We start from the raw sequence: 22745 nt of genomic DNA on the forward strand, positions 1-22745 counted from the left end.
CTGCTTATCCCCTCTCTATCGTAGTTGTACACGAATGGCGAAGTACCTTGATACTACTAACGGCATCGACGTCATGCTTAGATAAACGTCACCACTATAAACTGACCATTAGTAAGGCTTATTACAAAGAAATAAGGTCCTTATTTCGTTAAGAGTGCTATTAGTACAGTCAACTGCGACTCACCTTGCACGTGCAGCCCTGCTTGTAGAGCTGGCGGAACCCTTTCCGCTGCCGCGGGGTCACCTCGCGCCACTTGTTCACGTACTCGCACAGGTTGACGTGCGCCTGGAGATGGGTCACGTGACCTGCAGTTGACAACAATCTATTAAGTAATTATTCCTTCGTTTAAAAAGTCGTCGATAGCTTTTATGCACTGATATGATGAAAACGAAAAAAAAATAATGAGCTAAGTAACGTTTTAATAACAGTGATTGTTCTCAATGGGTTTACTTGTTGCATACTTTTAGCTTTCAATATACATATTTAGCCTAGCCTAGTGAATTTAAAAGTCTGGCGTCGATAAAAACACAATAATGATTTTTCAGACCTGTTACTCGTAATATATCACCACGCTATTATAACGACCACAACATGCCCTGTCCTGTACCTATCCGTGTCAAGGCGCGTTACGCAACTTCTACGTCTTAACTGAATAACATTGGATGAATCTTTCAAAGCCTAAAAGCACAAGTATGCATTAGTCTCCGAGGATTTCCGCTAAATTGTGAAAGTTCCACGATGAATTCAGGCGTTATGGATAAACTTGTAAGTTACGGAATTTTCATCTTCAAGAGATTAGGTACTTAAACCGTGATATTCTCTTTGACGTGGGTTCACCAATAATTTTTCTTTTCAGGAATAATAAATAAAGCTTCGGAAACTCATTGAAAACTTGCTTGAAGTTTTCTTGCTAGAGTCTGTGTGAAAAGAGAAGATTCGTGAAATGTATGGGATCCTGGAATACATTCTACGCGACTCTTCTCATTCAGCACATACTCTATTTTACTTACTTATATCCGTAGCAGACCTTTATAATCTTCATCGTTATAGATTTTTTGTATTATTTATTTAGGTAGGTATAGTTTATATTATAAGATACATTAAGTATTTATGATATTATTTTGTTTGAATAATTTTACGGTTTAGACTCACTTCTTTTAAGTCACTCACGCGACATGTTTAGGAGAGCCTAAGTCTAATTATTCAATGTTAATATGTCTCGCAACAGTTTAAATTCGGATATTATTTTGTCTTTGGAAACAAAAGAAATACGAATTTGACCATACATTTTCTTCTGTTCAATCGCTATATATTATCTTACTTAAAATTTGTAATATTTACCTACTTGTAATCTTCTTGTAATGCATATTATCCTTACCTGTTATTACATAGGTTTCTCTAGGCTTCAGCGTTACCCCACAGAGCCCGTCTTGCGTAGGCGTTAGTATTCGACCGGACTTCAGCGCTACCTGCGCCTTCTGCGTCGCCTAAAAAAATTGATTAGTTAGCCATGTATCACATTATAAACTCGTTCAACATAACGATTTGCCACCAAAGGTGCTGCAGTGTGAATGTAACTCACTTTGAACACGTTTCGAATCTTCATTTTGTACGTGTCGTAAAACGAATTGCCTTTGAACATCTTTTGTACCCTGCCGACGATCACTGGAAATGAAGAAGCAAGATTTTATCGATCACATCAAACAACTCTCAAAAGTCCTTCAATATTTAATTCACGTTTCTACCTCATGCTTCGAAATTCACCTTCACTTTGAATTTTTGCTAATGGAATTGCACAACATTTCGTCGTCCTTCGTGTATTCAATTTTTAAATTTAAAACCTTAACCTATCTGTGAGCGAGTAAAGCGACATTTGGCGAACAACATAAATCACTTATATTACGAAGTTTACGAATAGGTATCCGTCATGACTACATAAATCTAACGGCTAATCGACTGATCGCTCAGTTTCAGTTGCCCAGTTTGTTACTAGATTAGGTTAGATACCCAAAAGTAAACCTAAGTCCTAACTCATACGTACCGAAGTCACTATTACAGTAGTGTGTCTGAGGGTGCTCTAGCATGCACGTGCAGCCGTCAGCGGAGCGCCAGCTCGACACCGCCAGCGCCAGGAACACCCACCGCGTCAGCATGGCTCTCTGATCTGTTGACAACCATAAGCCGATATTAAGGATTAGGTTGGAAAGGGTCTGATTCTCACAGGATTATGATTGATCCTTATATGTTTAGGTACTTGATTATTTTTTTAAACCATTGGAGGTATGGTTTTTACGATACGTGAACTGGCCCGATAACCCCGATACAGGCGATATTATTGAGTCGCCGCCCCGTGATTTGTGATTTCCACAATAATAGTGTTTCTTTATTGCTTACGTGATAACTAGGTATTTCATAAATACAAACATTAGAGTCCCAATAATAATAATAAAAACTTACGTTACATTAATATATACATGAGCTAACCGCTTTAAAGTTCAAAATGAGGTAAGCTCATCCATTTGATTACCTTTAGAATTACTTTGTCGTAAAGTAAACGATAATGTTATGAAACACTGACTACACAATGGCTATAAAAGTAATTTGTTTAATATATGTTTCAAACTATAAGCCATTACATATACAGTCATTACATATGGAAATCGTCAGATTAACATACATTGCTAAGATGTAATTGAATGTTTCACGCTGTAATATAATTTGGTGCGCTCCATCACTTTTAAGTGTCACCGAAAGACGTAAAGGTCAACCAGTGACCCATCTCGTAACGACCGTTTGTGAGTTCCGGAAATTGAACGTACACATTGACGGAACACAATATGACGGAACGAGCGCCGGTGCTGCCGAAAATACGACGCTAATAGCACGTCTGCCCTGACAGCCATGTCGCAACATGGCGGCTCGGATTCCACAAAGCCTGGCGACTAATTTGCAATCATTCTGTCTGTATAACAAAAAGTTAAAAAAGGGCCGCGCATCATTCCGGGCTCTTATTATCGTAATTGAAGGCTTTAATTTGGGTCTAATTTTGTATATAACAAATAGAAAGAATGCTCTTCAGTTATTTAATTAATGTAGAAACGAGAATTTAATTTAACTTTGCTTTTCTAGACTAAACAACTGGAAAGTTATTTAATTAATAGTCTACATAAGACGTACCCTTAACAAACCTTAGAAGCCAATAGTTGTCCCTTAATCTAACGTACTAGTTTGTTACTCTTTGAATTAATTAGATCGGTTACACCGCAGCCATCAATTTCCACTGTAAAGGGGGACTCCCTAGCTGCGGATAGATTATTTATTGGCTCGACTACCTCCGGGACACCATGAGATGATGTCTGTGACCTAGTTTGTGGGCTAACATTGTTAAGTTCGCGTACAGTTCTTACTTTAGGTAAGTAAGTAGGTACATTGTGAGTAAATATGCGGACACGGGTTGTAACTTTTACAGCTTGGTTTTTATTTTTCCGTTTCTGTGGTTTTTAACGAGATGGGCACGTCATAACTCCGTCTGTATAGGTACTTACTTTGTTGAAGAAAGGTTTTAAATACTTATTGAGTGGAAATAATCCTTGCGGCGAGTATTTTCATAATACATTTTAATTAAGTCAAAGCATTTGATTTATGTGCCATTTCGTACCTTGTCATGTGACATTGACCGAACGAAGTTAAAAAATACTAAGTATAATTTTACCTAGGTACTATCAAAAAGAATTGAGTACTATTAAGGTCATAAATCCTTTAGCACTATAAAAAAAAACTTCTTAAAACGTGTGACGAATATTGTTTTGTTTTTTAAATTTAATCAAATAACTCAGAGAATTCTAGTGTTACCTACTAACATTAAAGTTATCTACATAATATGAACCGACTAATTCTTTCCAAGTTTTAATCCGCTTTACCTGAATAATCTCACGTGTCATTCATCAGAGCTTGGAACTGTGGCGTCGTTGGACAAACACAAAAGTGCTAATCCAGCCTCTAAAGTTCACTAAACATGTTTGCTCTTTTATAATTTGATTAACGACGACCATCAGTCATTCACTCCGCTGCCTTATTCATAACAAACCGACAAATATTTAACTGGTTTTAAGAGGATAGTGGTGCTTCTCCGTACAAAGTTAGTACCCATTTTCCTCTCTAGATACGCTCTGGATATGGATACTACTCTGGATAATGGAAAATATTTTTACATAATTTGATGTATAGGTTCGCCTTTCGATTGACTTGTTTCAATTTGTATTTGAGCGAAAATAAAATCAGACATGTTTATGGAAGCTCCTAATTAATAATAAAAAAATGAAAAATCAAACGAAGACGTTAAGGGCTGTGTTAACATCCAGAGAGGAAAATGGGGACTACGATTGTATACAGACGCGGTCGTCCGCGTTCCTCTGAACAGGCTTTAAATAACAAAGCATGTTCGATATGTATCTAACAACTGACGCTCGTGTTATAAAGGGCTGCACAGGTCAACGATTTTCAATTGTAATTAAGAAAGTCTTTCTCTATATAATGGCGTGTGGCCAGGCAAGGAACAATGAGGCGGCCATTAGAGCGAGCGCCGCGTGGGTCGGACCCGTCGGTGCGGTACGGAAATGCACCGACTGCGCTGCACTCAAACTGCATGGATCAACGTCGTAGCGAACTCATTTCTGAAATTTTATCTCGAAATCTTCGAAAATTTATATTTATTCGGAAGGAGCATTCGTCTATCTTGGCTAATAAAACTGTTCTTAAATAGTCTACTCCTACAAAAAATGTATATCTGTTCCCGGAGGTTATATACAAAATATTGGAGCTTAATTTTTTACTTTAAAATAACTATATCTCCATAAACTACTCCCCGTTTAATATTATGTAGGTCGGTAGGTATATTAAGGTTCTTTGAGCTTTGGTCAAAAACTAATAATGTACCTACCTATATGTAAATACCTAATCGATTTACTTCAGTTTTAGAAATCTATAATTAATCCGGAAATTATCTACTGTTAGTATTTACATTTACGTAAAACGTATAATTATACAATATTATCGATTATAATAATGCAATACAAGTGATGAGTCCATACATAATTAAATTAGTAGTAATTACTTACTACTCTACACACGTACGCACACATGCTTTGATTCTCTAAAATAAGTAGTCTCTGCTAAAATAAATTAAAAAAGATTTTATTTATGTAATGAACTTGAATTTATTTATTTTAAATAAGCATGAATGAATCTTGTCGGTTACTTTTATTTTATTTTAAAACCTTTAAAGCTCATCCACTTTACAAACTGATAAATGTTGTTAAGGTAGACTGTGTTTAATTACTTATAACAGCGCCTTTAAGTTAAGAAGATACGAGTAAGTAAATATACTAGTTAAAAACTAAGAGCATTGAGAATATCTTGAATGTCATGGAAACTCAAGGCCGTAATAAAATGTTCTTAACTGATTTTTTATAGACAGCCTAGATCGTTATGTCGACGGTTCTTTAGTATTGCTCGACCAATAAGATTCCAGTGCAAAGAATAAGTAATTAAATGGAATGCAATAAGCGTGAAATTAGTAATAAAATGTATAAACTGCTTTTAAATTAACTCTGTTCCTGTTTATTGATATGACGGCATTTAGGTGCCTTTTACGAGTATGGAACATCAACTAAAGTTACGGGTTCTGGAATATTTTATTTCAGAAAAGAAGTTTGTTCACGTGTATTTCTTTCATTCATTTTGTTTTTCCTGTTCCATTGACAACCATAACATTTCCAACCCCCCACAAACATCGCTCATTATTTTTTTCCACGCATTACAAAGAAGTAATTTCTCGAGCGTGCTTTCAAGCATTCTTCACCAGTTACCGATTGTTGTCTTTTTGTTCAGCGTATTAGTGGAGGCTGCGTGAGCATAAACGTGAACGTGAGCTTATGTTACAAATAAGGATATTTCAAACTCACTGTCAGTCAGTCAGGCAGAAACCACAGCGCACTCCTCACCGCATCGTTCGTTCGAGAACTTCTTTGTAAGACTGACGCGCCTTTTGTATCTTCGGTTCTATGGAATAATCCGATGCATTCGCGATCAAAAATCACAATGAAGCTTTATGGTGCATTCCGTGATGCAGCAACAATGCATCGTTTGTCAGGGTTCGCAGGAACTTGAGGTGAATGTTGACATTATGTGCTTAGCTGCTGACGTCTAGCTGGGCGCTTATTGGATAATGATGGATTATACTTGACAACTCTGCTTCCTCGCAGACACTTATAGGCTCTGTTTATTTCGATTTCGAGCATTACTTTTGTTTGACTCATGACATCACTGTACGCTCACAAAACGTGTGCAAATTAAGGGAGTTTCTGCGTACCTAAACAAAGTTTGATTGAATTTAATATTGCCACCGCAGCTACATCCAACATAATTGTAACACGTTCCGTAACCTGAGATGACTAATACAACTGATGTGTGAACCCAGTAACTAACTGTATTCACCACTGACAGTTATGTAACGTTTTAATTCCCCAGAAGCTATTGAACGAACCTTATCTCTATGAACTATAAAACTCTGATACGGTCATAAATGAACATGTTTGGCGAGAAAGATATGGTAAAAGCATTTAACAGCTTCTTTAAAGTAATAACAGAAATCGTGTAACACACGCTTCCTTTTAAAACCGACACTTAATTGGCTTAACTCCATGCATGGAGGATATTTGTGCCAATACGAGCGTTTTTACGCGGCGCCACCGCATTTGCTTAAGCTGTAGGTAAACTTTAACCTCTAATAGCCGCCCAGAGACCTATAAAAAGGTCTCCTGTTCCATTCTAATTTGAACTTTGTGTTGACAAAATAAAGTTTCATTTTGCTTGGCAAGGTTTGACGTATGTGCGGCTAGAGGATAATAAAACACACGGTCTATGGATCGATTTTCGATTAAGACGATCATCTATGGTTTACATTGTGTTATGTAGATGTTCCCGAGGAGTTACGCAAACAGCGGCGTGCAGCAGCCATTATTTCCACCTTGTTATTGATACCTGGCGCTAACGATGCTCGGCTTCATCACCTTCACAAAAACAGACACAATATAAATCCATCGTCCAATCCCTTGCATATCTCGTGACACATCAATTATTATTGTAAACATATCGATCAATCTCGCCGCTGACGTTCATCTATCACATCATGACATTGTAACATCAAAATACAAAAATCAATAATGAGATAATGAATGATAAACATTTATATAAGTGCTTCAAAAGGCGTAATTTGCTAAAAATAAGAGACCCGCTTTGCAAGAAAAAAGTCTTACCCGTGAAGTGTCTAATTATCTCGTGGGTTGTTTAGAGCAAAAACTTGGCCGATGACATTATTTCTCAATCACATTTGAAGACGAAAAATGTTACTTTTTTGATATACCATCCGCAAATATGGTAGAGCACTCGTAACATAGTAATAAACATAATCTTTTACATTTTACCAATTGCTATAGGTATGAGCAAAACTTTTTGGCTGACATTTTAAAACATACTGTGACATACACCTTCATTTATCACAGATGTGACAATTCAACAAGCATATCAATTTTACGACGGTGGCAACGATCATTATCTTAATAAGAACCCCGTTTTAAACCAATTTAGTTTTAGATTGAGATATTTAGTGAATGGCAGATTTAATATAGATAAATCTATATGACTGTTGACATTCCATTGAAAAATCGTACCTAACTATTTAAGTTTCAGAGAACCGGTCGTTAAAAAACCCAGTGCCCAAAACTATTCAGTTCGTAGCTTTGCAATCTGGTTCGCGGGAATCCCTTGGTGAGTCACACATGAGTATAAAAAATAGTAAACAGAACCATTAGGAGCGGAGCGAGTCAGTTGTCGTAACTGTAATAGGGAACTATTACGATTTACTTGTGTAATGACCCTGATATAGCGACGTGTGTCGAGATTAGCAAACTAGAATATGGGTGAGATTCCAATTTCGACATACATTTAAGATATATGGGTAAGCTTGCCTCAAAGGTGGCTAATAGTTAAAGAAAGAATTTATCTTTGTAGAATTTTAGCATCCGGAAAAAATATTATATGTAAGTACCTATAGTTGAGATTAAACATTCATATTTGTCAAGGATCAGCTTGGCCGACACAACCTGCTCATATATTTCCTTTATTAAGATTAATAAGTTAATAAATTGACACTAAGGATATCATAAACTGAAATAAATGTCATATACTAAGAAAAAGTGACCAAGGCCTCCAGCGGGCAGGCTGGAAACAATTTAATTTGTTTTAATACTTCAAATACTAAGGATATCATTTTCAATTTGACTATATTAATATTATTAGTTCGTGAAATAGTTAAAATACCATCAGAATGCGGAGTAAAAAATTGCGGTACGAAAAAAAAAACAAATATCTTTGAGTGCAGTGAGTGAGTACGCTGACAGGCGCCGGCGCCGGTGGCGGCGTCACGTTTATACCAGAGATGAACGATACACGCAAAAATGCATCCCGATGAAACGTTAATGACAATGAAATTATGCGGTAAATCCTCGGGAACGCAGTACTTACAGTCGATGATAAATCCTCGCTGACAGTTTAAACGCCACGCCAGTGGAATGCGCCAAGCAAGTGAAATTGAATAAACGTTATTTAATAACAGAATGGTCATCATTTATGAAGTGTGGAATGAACAGCTTGAAATTTTTGGTATAAGGTTGAACAAACAATAATATCCAATATTTTGTAAAGTATTTTCAGCGATTGGTAATTTGTCGTAAATGAGAATCATTTACACTGTTTCGAATTGGCTTCCTGCTTGTTGGCATAATAATTGATCAGTTCGAAATGTATTTTATTCAATTTCGGTAGTTGTTTTGGTAGATAAAGCTGGTCAAGCAGATCTTGTCAGTAGAAAAAGGCAGCAAATTTGAAAAATGTAGGCGCGAAGGGATATCGTCCCAAAGAAAATTTGAATTTCGCGCCTTTTTCTACTGACAAGATTTGCTTGACCATCTATACCTATATCACGGAACTATTATCACCATTGTATACACAGTTCAACGTGGGTTCAACTATTTAACATTTGTTATTGGATTATGAGAGCCATAGTTTACACATACGTTTACCGCGGGTGCCGAGTAATCGGTGTCACGCGGACAACTCACAAGTAACACGGAGGTAACAGTTTATTGACCTGTTACGTAACAAAAGCGTAATATTTGCATTGAACTCGCTCGAGAGCAAACATTTTAATTCTGCACTCTGAAAACATGAAAGCTTGAAGGCTTAAGAATTTCATTTAATAGCAATAGAATAACTGGACTGAAAGTGACGTCCCACAATTAAGATCCTCGTTTTTGAATTCATTTTTGCTAAACTAGAGTAATCGAAAAATTTCACTGCAATACATTGCCGTCGAACTTTAAAATCGTTTCAATTAACTTTTAAATTCTGTTTTTAGCTACTTCCTTTTTTAACGCTTGTCTACATTGTACCGTCAGCAAACGTCAGAGCAATTCAGATACAAAAGCAAAAGCAAAAGTTCACGCCGAATGTAGGTAACTCTGAACGAAGTTACGTCTTAATTCATTCCAAACTCGACAGTCGGTGCGAAGTTCGAAGGTACTACTTCTCTTATAAATCTTGTAAATTAAATCCTTCTTGTTTACAATTAAGTTTCTCTCCGTCCCAGAGTAAGCAATTTCCTTTTTTCATTAACACCTACACTGTAGGTATACAAAATCTCGAGTTGTTTGTTACACCAAGAATTCTTACTTATCACACGTAAAATGACCTAAACGACATTTTATAGCGGGCATTTTCTAACTTTTTCATAGAAATCTTCTTGACACTGTTAGCAGTGTAAACTTTATGTAGATTTGATGTTACATCACATAAAGCGTTTTACGTCTTAACTATCCATGCTCGTATTTGCTCTGTATTTGGTGTTCCATTTGGTTTGTTTAACAATAAGTGGCAGGTTATTACGTTCATGGGTTTTTATTGTTCATAATTCATATTTAAATAACTACCGGCTTGTCCTTACGACACGGTGTGGTTGTCAACGTTAATATTCGTATTATTTATTGCTGATATTATTTTAATGGTGTTAGTGAATTATGTAGTAAGAAATAACGAGTGTTTCGTTACACGACGTAGGTAATCATCTTCTGGGATACTGACTATTAGGTACCCTAACTTTTGATAAACTTAGATATAGGTACATACTCGTACATACTCGTACCTAGTCACAGTAATAAAATATTTTCAACTACTGCTATATACTAGAGAGTAAGGCCGGCGCTTTCCTTATTTTGAATGTACATACATATTTAACTTCTGAACGCTTCAGAATTAGAACTTCCTTGGAACTTTTTAGTCTGATTAAGGAACCCTGAACGCATACATGAATATTTAGAGGTGAAAAAATAACTAGTTTAAACAGTAATCGCCTAATGCTTACCACATTTTACAGCCGTTATTATTTGTATTAGTTTTGCTTGTTGTATAACTGTCATAACATTTTAAAGCTAGTTATCCTGACAAGGCCAAATGTTGTAAGAACAGAAAAAAAGAGACGTATCTTGAACACATTGCCTGCTCCTGCCATTTATTAATATTGCATTGTGGAAAGTTCGATCTTGGATGCTGAATCGACTCGTTATGATAGACTAGAATTTATTGTCATTGTAGTCCTTATTAAATTGTACAACGGGACTTAATCGCGTACCTATCTAAGTTTTAAGATTTACCTCCGAGGTTTCGAGGACGGCGTTGTGTCTCCGAGTCTTCTCCAAGACCACGGAGACAACGCTGTCCTCGAAACGTCGGAGGTAAATCTTAAAACTTAGATACGCGATTAAGTCCCGTTGTACAATTTAATAATGTGTAAAAATCGTGAAAGTTTAAATCAGTGTATTGTAGTCCTTATTAATGAAGATTGGCGATGTCACGTTGATATGACACAACCGTAGGATTCCAAGCTAACCGCATCACATGTGGTGGCCACAAGGTTTACGCTCTCGATCAAACGTGCAGCAGGTATTTCGATTATGGTAGAGTTACAATAACAACTCTATTTTAAAACTTGATAAAATAGTCATTAGATGACAGGTGATAGTTGTTGATTTGGTGAATGTAAACAGTTTATTCAAATGGGTATGGGTATAACGACAGCTGTCATGCCAAACAGTCATCAGAGGGGCTGTGATTAACGAGACCAAAATAATTAACGCCGGTGGTTTGTTGTTTCCGGTCAAAGTTGTATTGTTTTGATTTGTCAAGGTAAATCACAGTTTGATACCAAGATACCATTCCACTTTAGTGTCGAGATAGGTTCAACATTTCTATCAAAATATGACGACACATTATAGTCTCACTATATGCAACCAAGTTTACTGAAAAATATCAATCATATTGAATGGATAAGTATGTTGCTGCTATCTGGTAAAGGGCAATTTAATGGCACTAAATAGGTATTAATGTATATTTTATAAAAAAAAAATTAAGTTTCATTTTTCATTAAATTAAAATCGAAGAAATTACATATTATATTATAACATTTATAACACTGTAAAACAGAAAATTATGATTATGTTAATTCATATACGTATTATTTATTAGGCATCTCTATTACAGTTTTGTGAGGTTATAATAATTTTATGTGCACCAGACTACCTATTTAGCATAATCGGTTTTACGCGTGAAATAAAGCATTCGTATCTTACTTGTACGGTGTAAGTACATAAGTGCGAGTGAGACGAATGCTTTACATCGGGCATAAAACGATCATGTTAGTAAGATTAAGTTATTTGATGGCTTCACTGTCTTTTAAGGGTATTGATCTGTTTAACACCATCGTAAAGTAAAATGCATGAATATAAATTGGAACCATAACACGTAATCCTTACTCAATTCTCATTTAAATCTTATTTATTTACATAAAACAATCGCTGTAAACATGTCGTTAATATGGTTTTACCTTTTGTATTACTGGGAGGTGAATGCAAACAACTGCGGAATTTAACAATGTTGACCGTCCAATCAGAGCTTCGAAACTTGGCAGTCGAATTCTGCCTATAACAGTGATGTAACTTTGGAGAAGTAGATTCCAATGTTGCAACTTCACACTCCTATTTGCTGACTACCTCAAATCTAAACCACATTGTAGAAGAAATAGGATTGCTTTTACAACGACTGAAATAGGTAAAATATGAGCTTGTAGAAGGAAACGTTGGAAGTTATGAGTGTTCTTGGTCCAGCTCCAAATCACGTAGCGGTGCCGCCACCTAATTCCAAAAACGTTTTCTCTTGTCTTTGAATTCGCCTCTAGTGGAAATTGAGCTCTAGGCTACGTAAATAGATTATCCTTATACTGGTTAGTCTAAGCTGATGAGTTTTGCAAGTGATTTGTGAATAACATCATCGGTTGCGAGCAGATGCACGCCGTCGGAATGAATGCAAGTTGCAATGATTTGCGAACATTCCACACAATGCTATTTCATGAAGGTCGGGGCTGCTTGTGTAGAGATTTATGGCGACGGCTTCCGACACCTGCCATAACTTTCGTATGCGTTTTATGGAAAAAGAAACGCTGGTAGCTAAATACATACAGTTCCATCACCACAACAATGTACCTTGTTTATTACAGTACTTCCAATAATATATCAGCATTGTATTTTTCTGTTTTTAACAGGTAAACTAAAAATAACGAATTATTATGATGATTGTTTTTCTAAGTTAATAACGCAAGAATTTGCTATTGTACTTGTTCTAATGGTAATAGGACTACTTGAATTAGTTGATTAAGCATGTCCCAGTAATAAATAACAATAACATTACTAACTAATTTGTCATCGGAGGATTCAAGTATTAGCTCATTTCATAATGTCTCACACCACAAGAGGTGAGCAAGTCAAAGTGGTCAAACAATAATTGTATGGCTTTTGTTTTTTTAGGTAACCGCACACCACTAATTACTTAGAAGCGTAAACAAACAACCTGACTTTATACTATGTAGTTAGGTTCAGTCATGGTCATAAACATAATCGTTACTACTTTGAAAATCTCGTATATAGCACTGCTACTCAAAGTTAAAACGTAGTATTTCTGTATGCATCCCATAAATAGTTACCACATTTTTCTTTTGATTGACAGAACAAGATCCGAGTTTTTTTTTCAAAGCAGTCTCGATATATTATGGGGTCGTGATCATAAATGACAAAAATGTGTTAAGATAGTCAGCATACATATGTATTTTATATATGATTAAGTATGTAAATATGTCTTATACTTAATATATCTTCTGCTTTGCATGCCTTCGGGCTAAATGCGCTGATACTTGCATCCTGTGTACTTATAAGCTTATAACATCCATTATTTACGTGCATTTTAGCAGATAAAAATTTGTACTTTGAACTTTGGACATAGGTACTAAATATATTTCCCCATTGGACTAACCACAAAATCGCGATAAAACTCAAATGGACACCTTAATGGCCCGAAGTAGATGAAACGTATGGGCCCAGGGGTATATTTTTTCACAATATTTATAGGAATGCAACTCCAAAATCACCCAGTATAAAAAAACACTATATTCTATGGGAGTAAGGTGAAATGTGTATACATGTTTATGGCCATGTAGTATTATTTGGCTTGCGGTGAGTCAACGCGGTCTACTCCGCGTCGAAGCGGTGACCGCTGACCCGGGCTAACAGCGGATTACTGTAGATCACATCACTTCCCATTAGATCTCGCATCCATTGTTGATAGAGGCAGCATTAAACTTTTGAAGGAAGCAAGTGGCTTTTGCTTTGAATTAGGTATTTTCATACAGTAGACGATTTTCGGCTATAGACATTTAGCTTTAATTATTAAGTAAACACGATCACTCATGCTTATAAGTACATATGCAAGTTTGACGATACTGACTATATTGCGACCGATCACATCAAACGTGGTGGATAGGTTGTAAGTATCAAAACGGACCACCTCGCGGCGTATTGTTTCATACATAAGTTTGTTCCTCGTAATAATATGTACCATCTAGTGGTAAGTAATGATCTATACCCAGGATTACAAGCGAACTTGACCGCCCACGTGCCCACCGACAATAACCGCGGTCAGTGCAAGATTGTTGTTGCAATCACTTGCCATGCACAGTAGGCGAGTCGAGGGCTCAGAGGGGTTACCGCAAAAACCGTTTTTTCGTAAATTGCGAGGATCTTTCTTTTTTACTCCAATTAGGGCGTAATTAGAGTGACAGAGAAAAATTTGTGAACTTCGATTTTCGCGGTTATAGCTAGAGATACCACGAATATTCGGCAAATATTCGGTATTGAGAATTTGTCGGTTACTAATAATTTTATTTTTAGCATAGGTTCGATTTTATTGACTCTGACTATATTCATCAGTGCTCAGCAACCAAAATTAAATCTTATCAAACGTTGTGCTTTGTTGGCGAACAGTTTTTTTCATAAATGTGACTCAAACAAAATGTACAAATGAATGAATGTGAATGTACAAATGTTATGCCGAATATTCGGTATTCGGTACTCGGCCAAAACCACTATTCGGGGCATCTCTAGTTATAGCCCAGGCCGCATAGCCAACATGCCAGTCGCTTACTCTCCGTAGCGATCGAAGCGCAACAGTCACTGTCGCACTAATATGGAAGAGTGATAGAGAGACACAAAGCATTTCGTTGTCGCAGCGATAGCGATTGTCACCTTGGCTAGGCCGGCAGATGGACTATGGACTACCCAAGATGACAATCGTATATAGAAAACACTGTAAAAATATCGACTCGATTCGAGGTTACGAATTTATTGCAATTTGTTCTCAATTTTACATCACTCGCTCATTAGTCTCATTTGGTGTAATGCTTGGTAATTTATTGAGCAAGCGTAGTTAATGCATCTTGGGTTATTATTAGAGATGCCACGAATATTCGGCAACTATTCGGTATTCGGCCTATTCGGCCACTTTGCCGAATATTCGGTATTAGGCCGAATGTTGCCTACTATTTGGCCGAATACCGAATATCTGTTGCACCTACTTAAAAAGAAAAATTGCACGATAAAAATAACCAAAAACTATGTAGGTATATTTAGAATGTGTTATTGGAAAGTTGTTAAATACGAAGACCCTTTTTTGAGCATTTGTTGATTAAAAAACATTTTATTTTTATCATGGGTCTGTTTTGTTTGACTCTATTAATTAATGCTGTTCAACAAAAATATATACGTACGTACGTAACGTCATCTAACGTTGAGCTTTGTTAGCGATCAGTTTTCATAATAATTGTGACTCAAAATGTTCGCATGTCATGCCGAATATTCGGTATTTGGTATTCGGCCAAAACCACTATTCGGGGCATCTCTAGTTATTATTGGGTAACTACGAGTCAAATCGACACCGAGTAAAAAATCCAATGCCAGGATTCAATAAAATAAAAATGTTGTCATTGCCTTATTTGTCATTTTTTCAAACAAATTGCAGCAAAGGCAAAGTATTCTAATAGGTGCATTTTAAGCAGACATTAATATTTTATGTAGATACCTACCTACCTAACCTACCTACTTCAAAAAAATCGATCGATCTTTTAGTCAAGTTATACTGGGTTCGCTTGGGAATTCGATCCCGTATCCAATGGGAATACAAAGCCAAGGCCGGATTCGGATTAACAAAATCAGTTATTGACTTGTTATTACCAGTTATTACTCTATAATTCTATATAATTGTGCATCGCACTCGCCCAAATACGCATGAGCGAGATGCACTGAAAGTAATATTTTATCAATATCAAATTTAAAAATATGAATGAGGTTCCAAAGCGCCACGCACTATTCATGTTACACGATCCGTTTTAACCCTGCTAACAATATAACGCCTATGCACAATACACTATCCAATCACGATAAAATGCTCAATAGACGATTACACTACAACTATATTACGACTTGTAGTAACATGACTGCTTGACTGCTGCATGCTGTTTTGATTGTAAAACTGTAATATTCACACATTGGAGTGGGTAACAAGAAAAACTTCATACTTACATATAGATTATAGAGTAACTCTGCAAATAGGACAAAAGGTAGGTACTCTTCTAATAAATAGACAATTTCAGTATAAAGCTACCTTTATTTTGAATTTAAGATCATTGTTATATTGTTATAATAATGTATAGATAGATATTAAAAACTGAAATTTTAAAGTCGTCCTCATTTATATTTAATTATCAAACCAGATCATTTTACGCTACCTCTTTAATATGTTCTGTGTACGCTACTTTGCAGAGAAGAACCACGTTAACAATCCACATTAATCACTGTGTTCAAGAAACCAACTTAATTCAAAGCTTAGCCGTAGCCACCAGCTTTCACAATCATTATAATATATCGAAGAACATCGATAGCAGCCCGGCGCCGATAAGCTCGTATCGGCTCGGATCGGACCATTAAATCGATTTATGTGACGAGATCTCAAACTAGCAACACGTAATAAATCTCACGAGCAATTCTCTTGAAACACAATGTCTTGAATCGTAGTAAATAAATCAAACATTTTTACTACGTTCCGACCGTTCCGTTTCTGTAGTTTTCTCAAATTGATCTGCGAACCTAAGATGGTCTAGCATTTATCGACTGTCGTCGTATTTAAGTGCGAGGGTAACGCATGACTCAATTGACAATTAAAGTGCAACCATCATATCCGTACTGTTGTATTGAGCTATCCAAATGTTTACTTTCACTGGCATTATTGAAAGAGTAGGATGAAGTGAAGTTTCTAGTGCAAGGACCTCGGAGACTGGTATTAGGTTTACTAATGTCACCTAGCAGGCTTTAATACGGAAAAAATAAGAATATTAAAACTTCCATACATCTATGAAAGGAATGCGGTAAATAATACAACATGGGTATGTTCTTATCACGCCTAATCTTTTACCTACTACTAAAAAAACAGGAAACTATTAGAAGAATGAAACTGCGTATTGCGTAAATGTATTCAGGCCTTTAGTAGGTACTTTCAAGAATTAAAAGGAACCCGAAGGATTTCCCGATAAAACAATTTGATAGAAAATCCGGGTTTATCGGGCTTTTGCAGATAAAACTTACTTTTTCATTTCCGTTGCTTAGGGAAATCCGGGGTTTTATGGATGCGATGGAAATAAAGATTTGATAAACACTTAATGTAATTAAACCTTATTTTAAGCGCAAAAAAATGTAGCACGCTTAGTCAAACACGCTTGTCTAGTGACTACAATATCCGAATATCTAGTTGTACCTATTACCTATAGCATATTAAAATAAGATCTGTTATAATGCATTGTATTATAAAAGTATGGACATAAATAATAAATTACTTATCTGTGACAAATAACTCAATATCGGCTGCTGAGGTAGCTGCAACTTATTCAACATACACTTGTATTGTATTACGAGTAATAAATAGTAGGTACCTACCTAATAATAGACCCAAGTCACGAACTAAAAATAGTTATGATTTAATTAAAAGTCATAAGGTGTGTTAATAATCGTCCTTGGTGCTCTTTGAAGTGCATGGCTGCATATGCGGACCAATGACTGACAATGTTGATCAGACCAATACAAATATTTAATCCTATACTATTAAGAACCAGTAGCGTGGATATCCCAGTCCTTGACTTTTCCCGATAGATGCCAGCATCAATTTTAATTAAAATTAAATTAATTCATAAATAATCAAACACAAAGCTAATCCGTCAATATTAATTACTAGCAAAAGAGCTGACAAAGGATCTATCAATTATTGAAATAAAATATGGCTGTTTAGGACGCTATTTTTAATTGTATAGAAATAAAAAAAATATGTGGCCGGAAAATTCAGGAACCATACCTAAATATTTTCTGGAGAATGAAACCTGGCTCTAGTATGATTTTTCGTCTCGACCGAAGAGACGAGTACGAGTTTTCCAATAGTGTAGGTATGTAGACCTATCTTGGTGTAATTTCTTAATTAAATTTAACCTAATTATGTAAACCACATACTTTCGTCACCATTACGAGCTGCCGTATAAAGTAAGTGCATATGCAAGAGTGCCCGATTAAACGATTCACATTGAGCTGTTGATTCCCTCGTTTACCGGATGAATCGCCACAAGCGAACCAGTATAAACATGATCTCTGTTCACCCTTGTTTGTTACTGATCTCGAGATCCAAATACGCTGGTAAGCGTCAGTTAAGCCATAGGCATAGGACCAACAGTCCAGATTTGCCGGCGAAAGCGCTGCGCCTGCGCCGGCCGTCGTTAATCTCGGTGCACTAAAGTCTCAAGGTCAACTTTCGCGACTGCCTTGCACTTTGCGATACATGGTATGCTCGCACTGCATGCTCATAAGCAAGCTCATAGGTAAGCTGACATTTTAATTACGGTTTTCTAATACGCAAATCGAGAATGGTAATGGTAATCTTAAGCAATGATAAAGTTTTTTTAAGGTTCATTTACAAGCAAATTTTGGTATAGGTAGAGATGGAAATTAAGTTTTGTTATACATAGCGACTTTACAAATATATATAACCTTTTCAATAAAATCTTAAATTTTGCTTCATGAAATAAAAATTTATAAGTACCTATCAGCGATGTTTGTTCAAATACTTAGGAGATGTTTTTTATGTAAATAAGAAACTTATCAAGCCAATTAAAGAGTCCAAGCATAATATTCTGAAATTGTTGATTGATTGATGTGCCCTAGCTATTGACTTTCAAAACTCATTAAAATATTTTTGTTGTTTTCCCGAAAATCAAATTAAGAAACTTACTTGTGAAAACGACTTGATTGAATAATCCCGAACACTTCTCACAATTAAAACGGAATAATTATTAGCACTTTCCTTAAACAAGTCACGCCTGGAGATTATTTAATTAACGGTTTATGTATTGAGTCGCGCACAACCATGCCTTAGATTGTTTCAGGAGTGAATGAAATATTGATGTGGTGTCGGGAGCTTTTATTCAGGGGATTGCGAATACGTTTATCAGGGAATGTTTATGAGTACTAATTAGGGAAATTATATTGATAATAGACTTATATTCATCACTCATTATTAGACCACATGGTTTGTTTTATTCAAAGGTAAATCGTTAGTCGGGGAGTTTTAGAGATAATCAGATAAATGGAATAAATATTTGTTTTATTTATTCGGAGCTGGCTGCGAAGATGTTATTTATGGAAAGTTTACGAGTCTAATAAATATTATTAGACAAATTTTTCAGTACGACTTTTCAGTCAGGCTAACCTCTGGATGGTATTAAATTAAATTTCTTGAATTACATTTTTTGTCCCACTAATTTAAGTTGCGTTCGTTACCAGCGATGGCATCATATATAATTATGATTAGCAAACTTAAATCCTATTACTAATATTTATTTTTCAGAATCTAATTAAAGGATCTAATGGGATATCTATATTTCTATTTGATCCGTGCATGATTGTAGCGCCGCCCTAGTGCGGTGTGGACATATTGCTATTTGACAGTTGGCAGCTGCCAAATAGTATGAAGATGGAAGATGTCGTCTCACGAAAGTTCATATTTTCACCACGCCGTGCGTTGCCGTATCGTGTAATTCCCCCACCACCTATTTCGCACATAACCAATAGCAAAAATGTTGACATAACTTAATAACCTCTAGGACAATATATCCTATTAGCGATATTTAATAAAATATATATATATATGTATATAATAACTGTCAGAGTAGTAAAAGTTAATTATACGATTTTAGGTCATGAAATTGCGTAGCGCTCCTGGGTTCTATCTCCGCGATAAGGGGAGTCTGCGTCACTCGACGCTCCTCAATGGACGCTCACGCAGCAGACATGATTCATGACTGTATTTTTAGTGCGCTGAGGCATGCGTGCAATTTACTACGAACTATTATGATTCCTGACGCAGCCATGTAACTTTTTATTTTTTTATAGTAAACTCGTCATTCACGCCTATGTAGCGATTAGGGAGCATTCCATGCATTCTTTGCGTAATTAAGTCATCAAACCGTCAGGCAGATTAAGTCATTTCATCTGAGATTGATGATGGTTGCGCAATGTAAACATTGTAAATATTGTCGGGTGTTTACAGTTATGTATTTCAAGTACATGCGTAATTTGTATGGCTTAAAATGTACCTAAGTTTCTCATAATTCCTACCTACGGTTTTTTTGTACTTTGTTTTTATAAGGTCAAAAAAATGGACTAGGGACATAAGTCATCTGTACAAGTGTACCTACATATGTCGATAGTTTTTTAATAACTTATCATTCAATAATTATGAAATAAAGAGCTCAAATTTGAAACAGAGCGAGCAATATAAATTAAAAATACTCGTAATAGAGTATTTAAGTCTTTTACAATTAAACCGTAATCGTTCCCTCAAATATTAGTAACATGTGGCTGAATGACCGTATTCCCAGACGAATCGATCAATATTTATAGGGGTACAATAAATCAGCATCCGTCAGCTCGCGAGTGGACAGCCTCGATTATTTCGCGCCGGTGACTCAACGTTAATACCCGATTTGCCTAAAGGCTAAAGGCTTTACGCATAAATTTTATAATTGCAGACTCGTAGACAATGTAGGAACAAGCGCGACGGGTCCCCATGAATAATGTATGGGAAAAAAAGCTATGCCACCAGCGGCGGTCTTATTGTGTAAACCGCTCGAAGCTGACGGTGTGTGAACCCTTCGGGAATATCCGATGCGAGAAGTTTGCATGACTAACACATTCATTTTTGGACCAATTTCGTATCCAGTGTGAGTTTCAATTTGGGCAACAAATACCAAAGGGACATGTTATTTTGCTCATGAAAAAAGTTATAGGTACCTCGTATTTTATTTTGCTGCGGTATTACATGTTTTGCCTTGTATAGATAATAATATAAGGACAATAGTATATTATATTTTATCCACACAGATAATTGGTAAATATGGATCACAGTTATTTCATGTGTAAATGTTTTATATAATTTTTTAAATTGTTTGCATAGTAAAATGAATGCAATAGCCATGACGATTTCAGTTACGCGATGGACCAGGTAGACCAGGATTGTATTTTTATAAAATGTTTGCTTGAGGGTGAACCACTGTTCCTATTTAGGGAATAAGGACAAGTCAGATGCTCCTTTGTTCATAGTTGTCATTGATATATTGCACGCAGTAGACGCGCATTTTCAATGTATCTTTATATAACTTAAACTTTTTAAGTCCTCGGACATTTTTTACCTTATTTAAATGACGTCTCAGACCCGATGTCGGTGTTTTGTTATCTGAAATAAAATAAAAATTGTTTAAAAAAATGTGTAGGTGATCGTTATCAAAAGATGATGTATTAAAGTTTAAAATAATTTATAAAACTAACAAGAAATATCTGACATATAATAAATGGCTTATATATAACAGGTAAACAAACTATTCGGACCAAATTCTTATAAACATTGCGTAGCACTAAAAACATTTCATAATAAAAACAACATATATTTTTATCACTTCGCTCCACTTCCACTGAAATGTATCATGAGATTTTCGTGAAGCCCGCGGCAACCCTTTGAGGATAATATCATGTCGTATAAAACGGGCTGAGCTGAAAACTTGCGGCTAGTCGTATAAAGTAGAGCTGAAATTGCCCGCCCACTGTCTAGTCGGTTCGGTAGCACGATGCTAGAAGGCCCTTTATTAAAACAATTTATGGTCTGCTAACGATTATTTTTGTGCTAATTCTTTTAGCGACATTTATTTAACTTTAGGGTTTGAAGTCGTTGACATAACTCATTAGCTACATAAAAACTCTGTCTTTTTTTGGTGTTAGTGCCATTCCATACTGTCATTGATTCATCTGTCAAAAACGTAAGCGTCTCAGCCCAACAAACAATTAGGCGACACTTAGCACTTATTTTATAACCTTAAGACATAGAACGGCGGTACAATAGCTGCATAGTCTTAGCCTACAGGCTGAGGTGATATAAAAGTGTTTAAGAGGTTTAGCTATAGCTTAAAGTGCCACAATAACTATTTTAACTGCTATAATGCATGCTAAGCAGCTAGTGTTATAGCTCAAAGTGAATTTTATAACCTTAGAATCTATATGAGTTATAACCAGCTGCAATTTGTACTTAAGGTTCTAAACAGGCGATAAAAAGTCTCTTTATAGCTCCTTGTATCGCTAACGTTACTTAACTCCCTTGTATCACTTACAGTGGAATAGAGAAGTTATTAGTCACTATTATAGATCATGTAGTCGCAGACGAGCGTTATCTAGTATCATAATATATCTTATACTGTTATTAGAGACTAACTTACAAGCTAAGGCTATAGCGCCATGTTAAGATGGCTGATGAATCAATGAGCAAAAACTATAAATTAGAACGTAAATACTGAATAAAAATGTATAGCTTTACTCAATATTGACCTAATGTTAGTATTACTATACTTAAAACCGAAGTTCACGGATAATATAAACATTTTCGAAAATTAAATACGATGGACCACAATTAAAGAACTATTACATTTTGATAAATATGCCAAGGATCAGAGGCCCTTTAAAATTTTGTTAATAATACATATATTAATTGACAGTGTAATTAATTTCGCCGTCATAAATCTGCAGATAGCGCTGGTACCAATGCACGATAATAATATTTCCTTTTATTTATCCGCCTTTAGATTTCACTTCAAGCTGTCACCAGGTAAGCTTAC

General features: G+C 35.8%; 2 protein-coding genes across 4 annotated transcripts in view; one reads left to right on the top strand and one right to left on the bottom strand.

Annotated features, from left to right (window-relative positions):
- Window positions 1–22745, top strand: part of LOC134650474 (synapsin) — a 105513-nt gene that overhangs the window by 36195 nt on the left and 46573 nt on the right. The window lies entirely within an intron of this gene.
- LOC134650283 (tissue inhibitor of metalloproteinase) overlaps window positions 1–22745 on the bottom strand; it is a 49745-nt gene that overhangs the window by 2928 nt on the left and 24072 nt on the right. Inside the window, exons 1-5 of one of the 3 annotated variants that reach the window (XM_063505243.1) lie at window positions 21276–21317; window positions 2043–2165; window positions 1584–1666; window positions 1380–1488; window positions 185–306 (exon numbers count right to left, since the gene is read on the bottom strand). In XM_063505243.1, the coding sequence (XP_063361313.1) occupies window positions 185–306; window positions 1380–1488; window positions 1584–1666; window positions 2043–2154 (426 nt within the window). In that variant the 5' untranslated portion in view covers window positions 2155–2165; window positions 21276–21317. Of the gene's footprint in view, window positions 1–184; window positions 307–1379; window positions 1489–1583; window positions 1667–2042; window positions 2166–18813; window positions 18938–21275; window positions 21318–22745 lie in introns of those variants that run through there. The other 2 variants (XM_063505244.1, XM_063505242.1) reach the window with 2 other exon arrangements.

The sequence above is a fragment of the Cydia amplana genome, chromosome 8, assembly GCF_948474715.1.
Source record: "Cydia amplana chromosome 8, ilCydAmpl1.1, whole genome shotgun sequence".
Taxonomy (NCBI): domain Eukaryota; kingdom Metazoa; phylum Arthropoda; class Insecta; order Lepidoptera; family Tortricidae; genus Cydia; species Cydia amplana.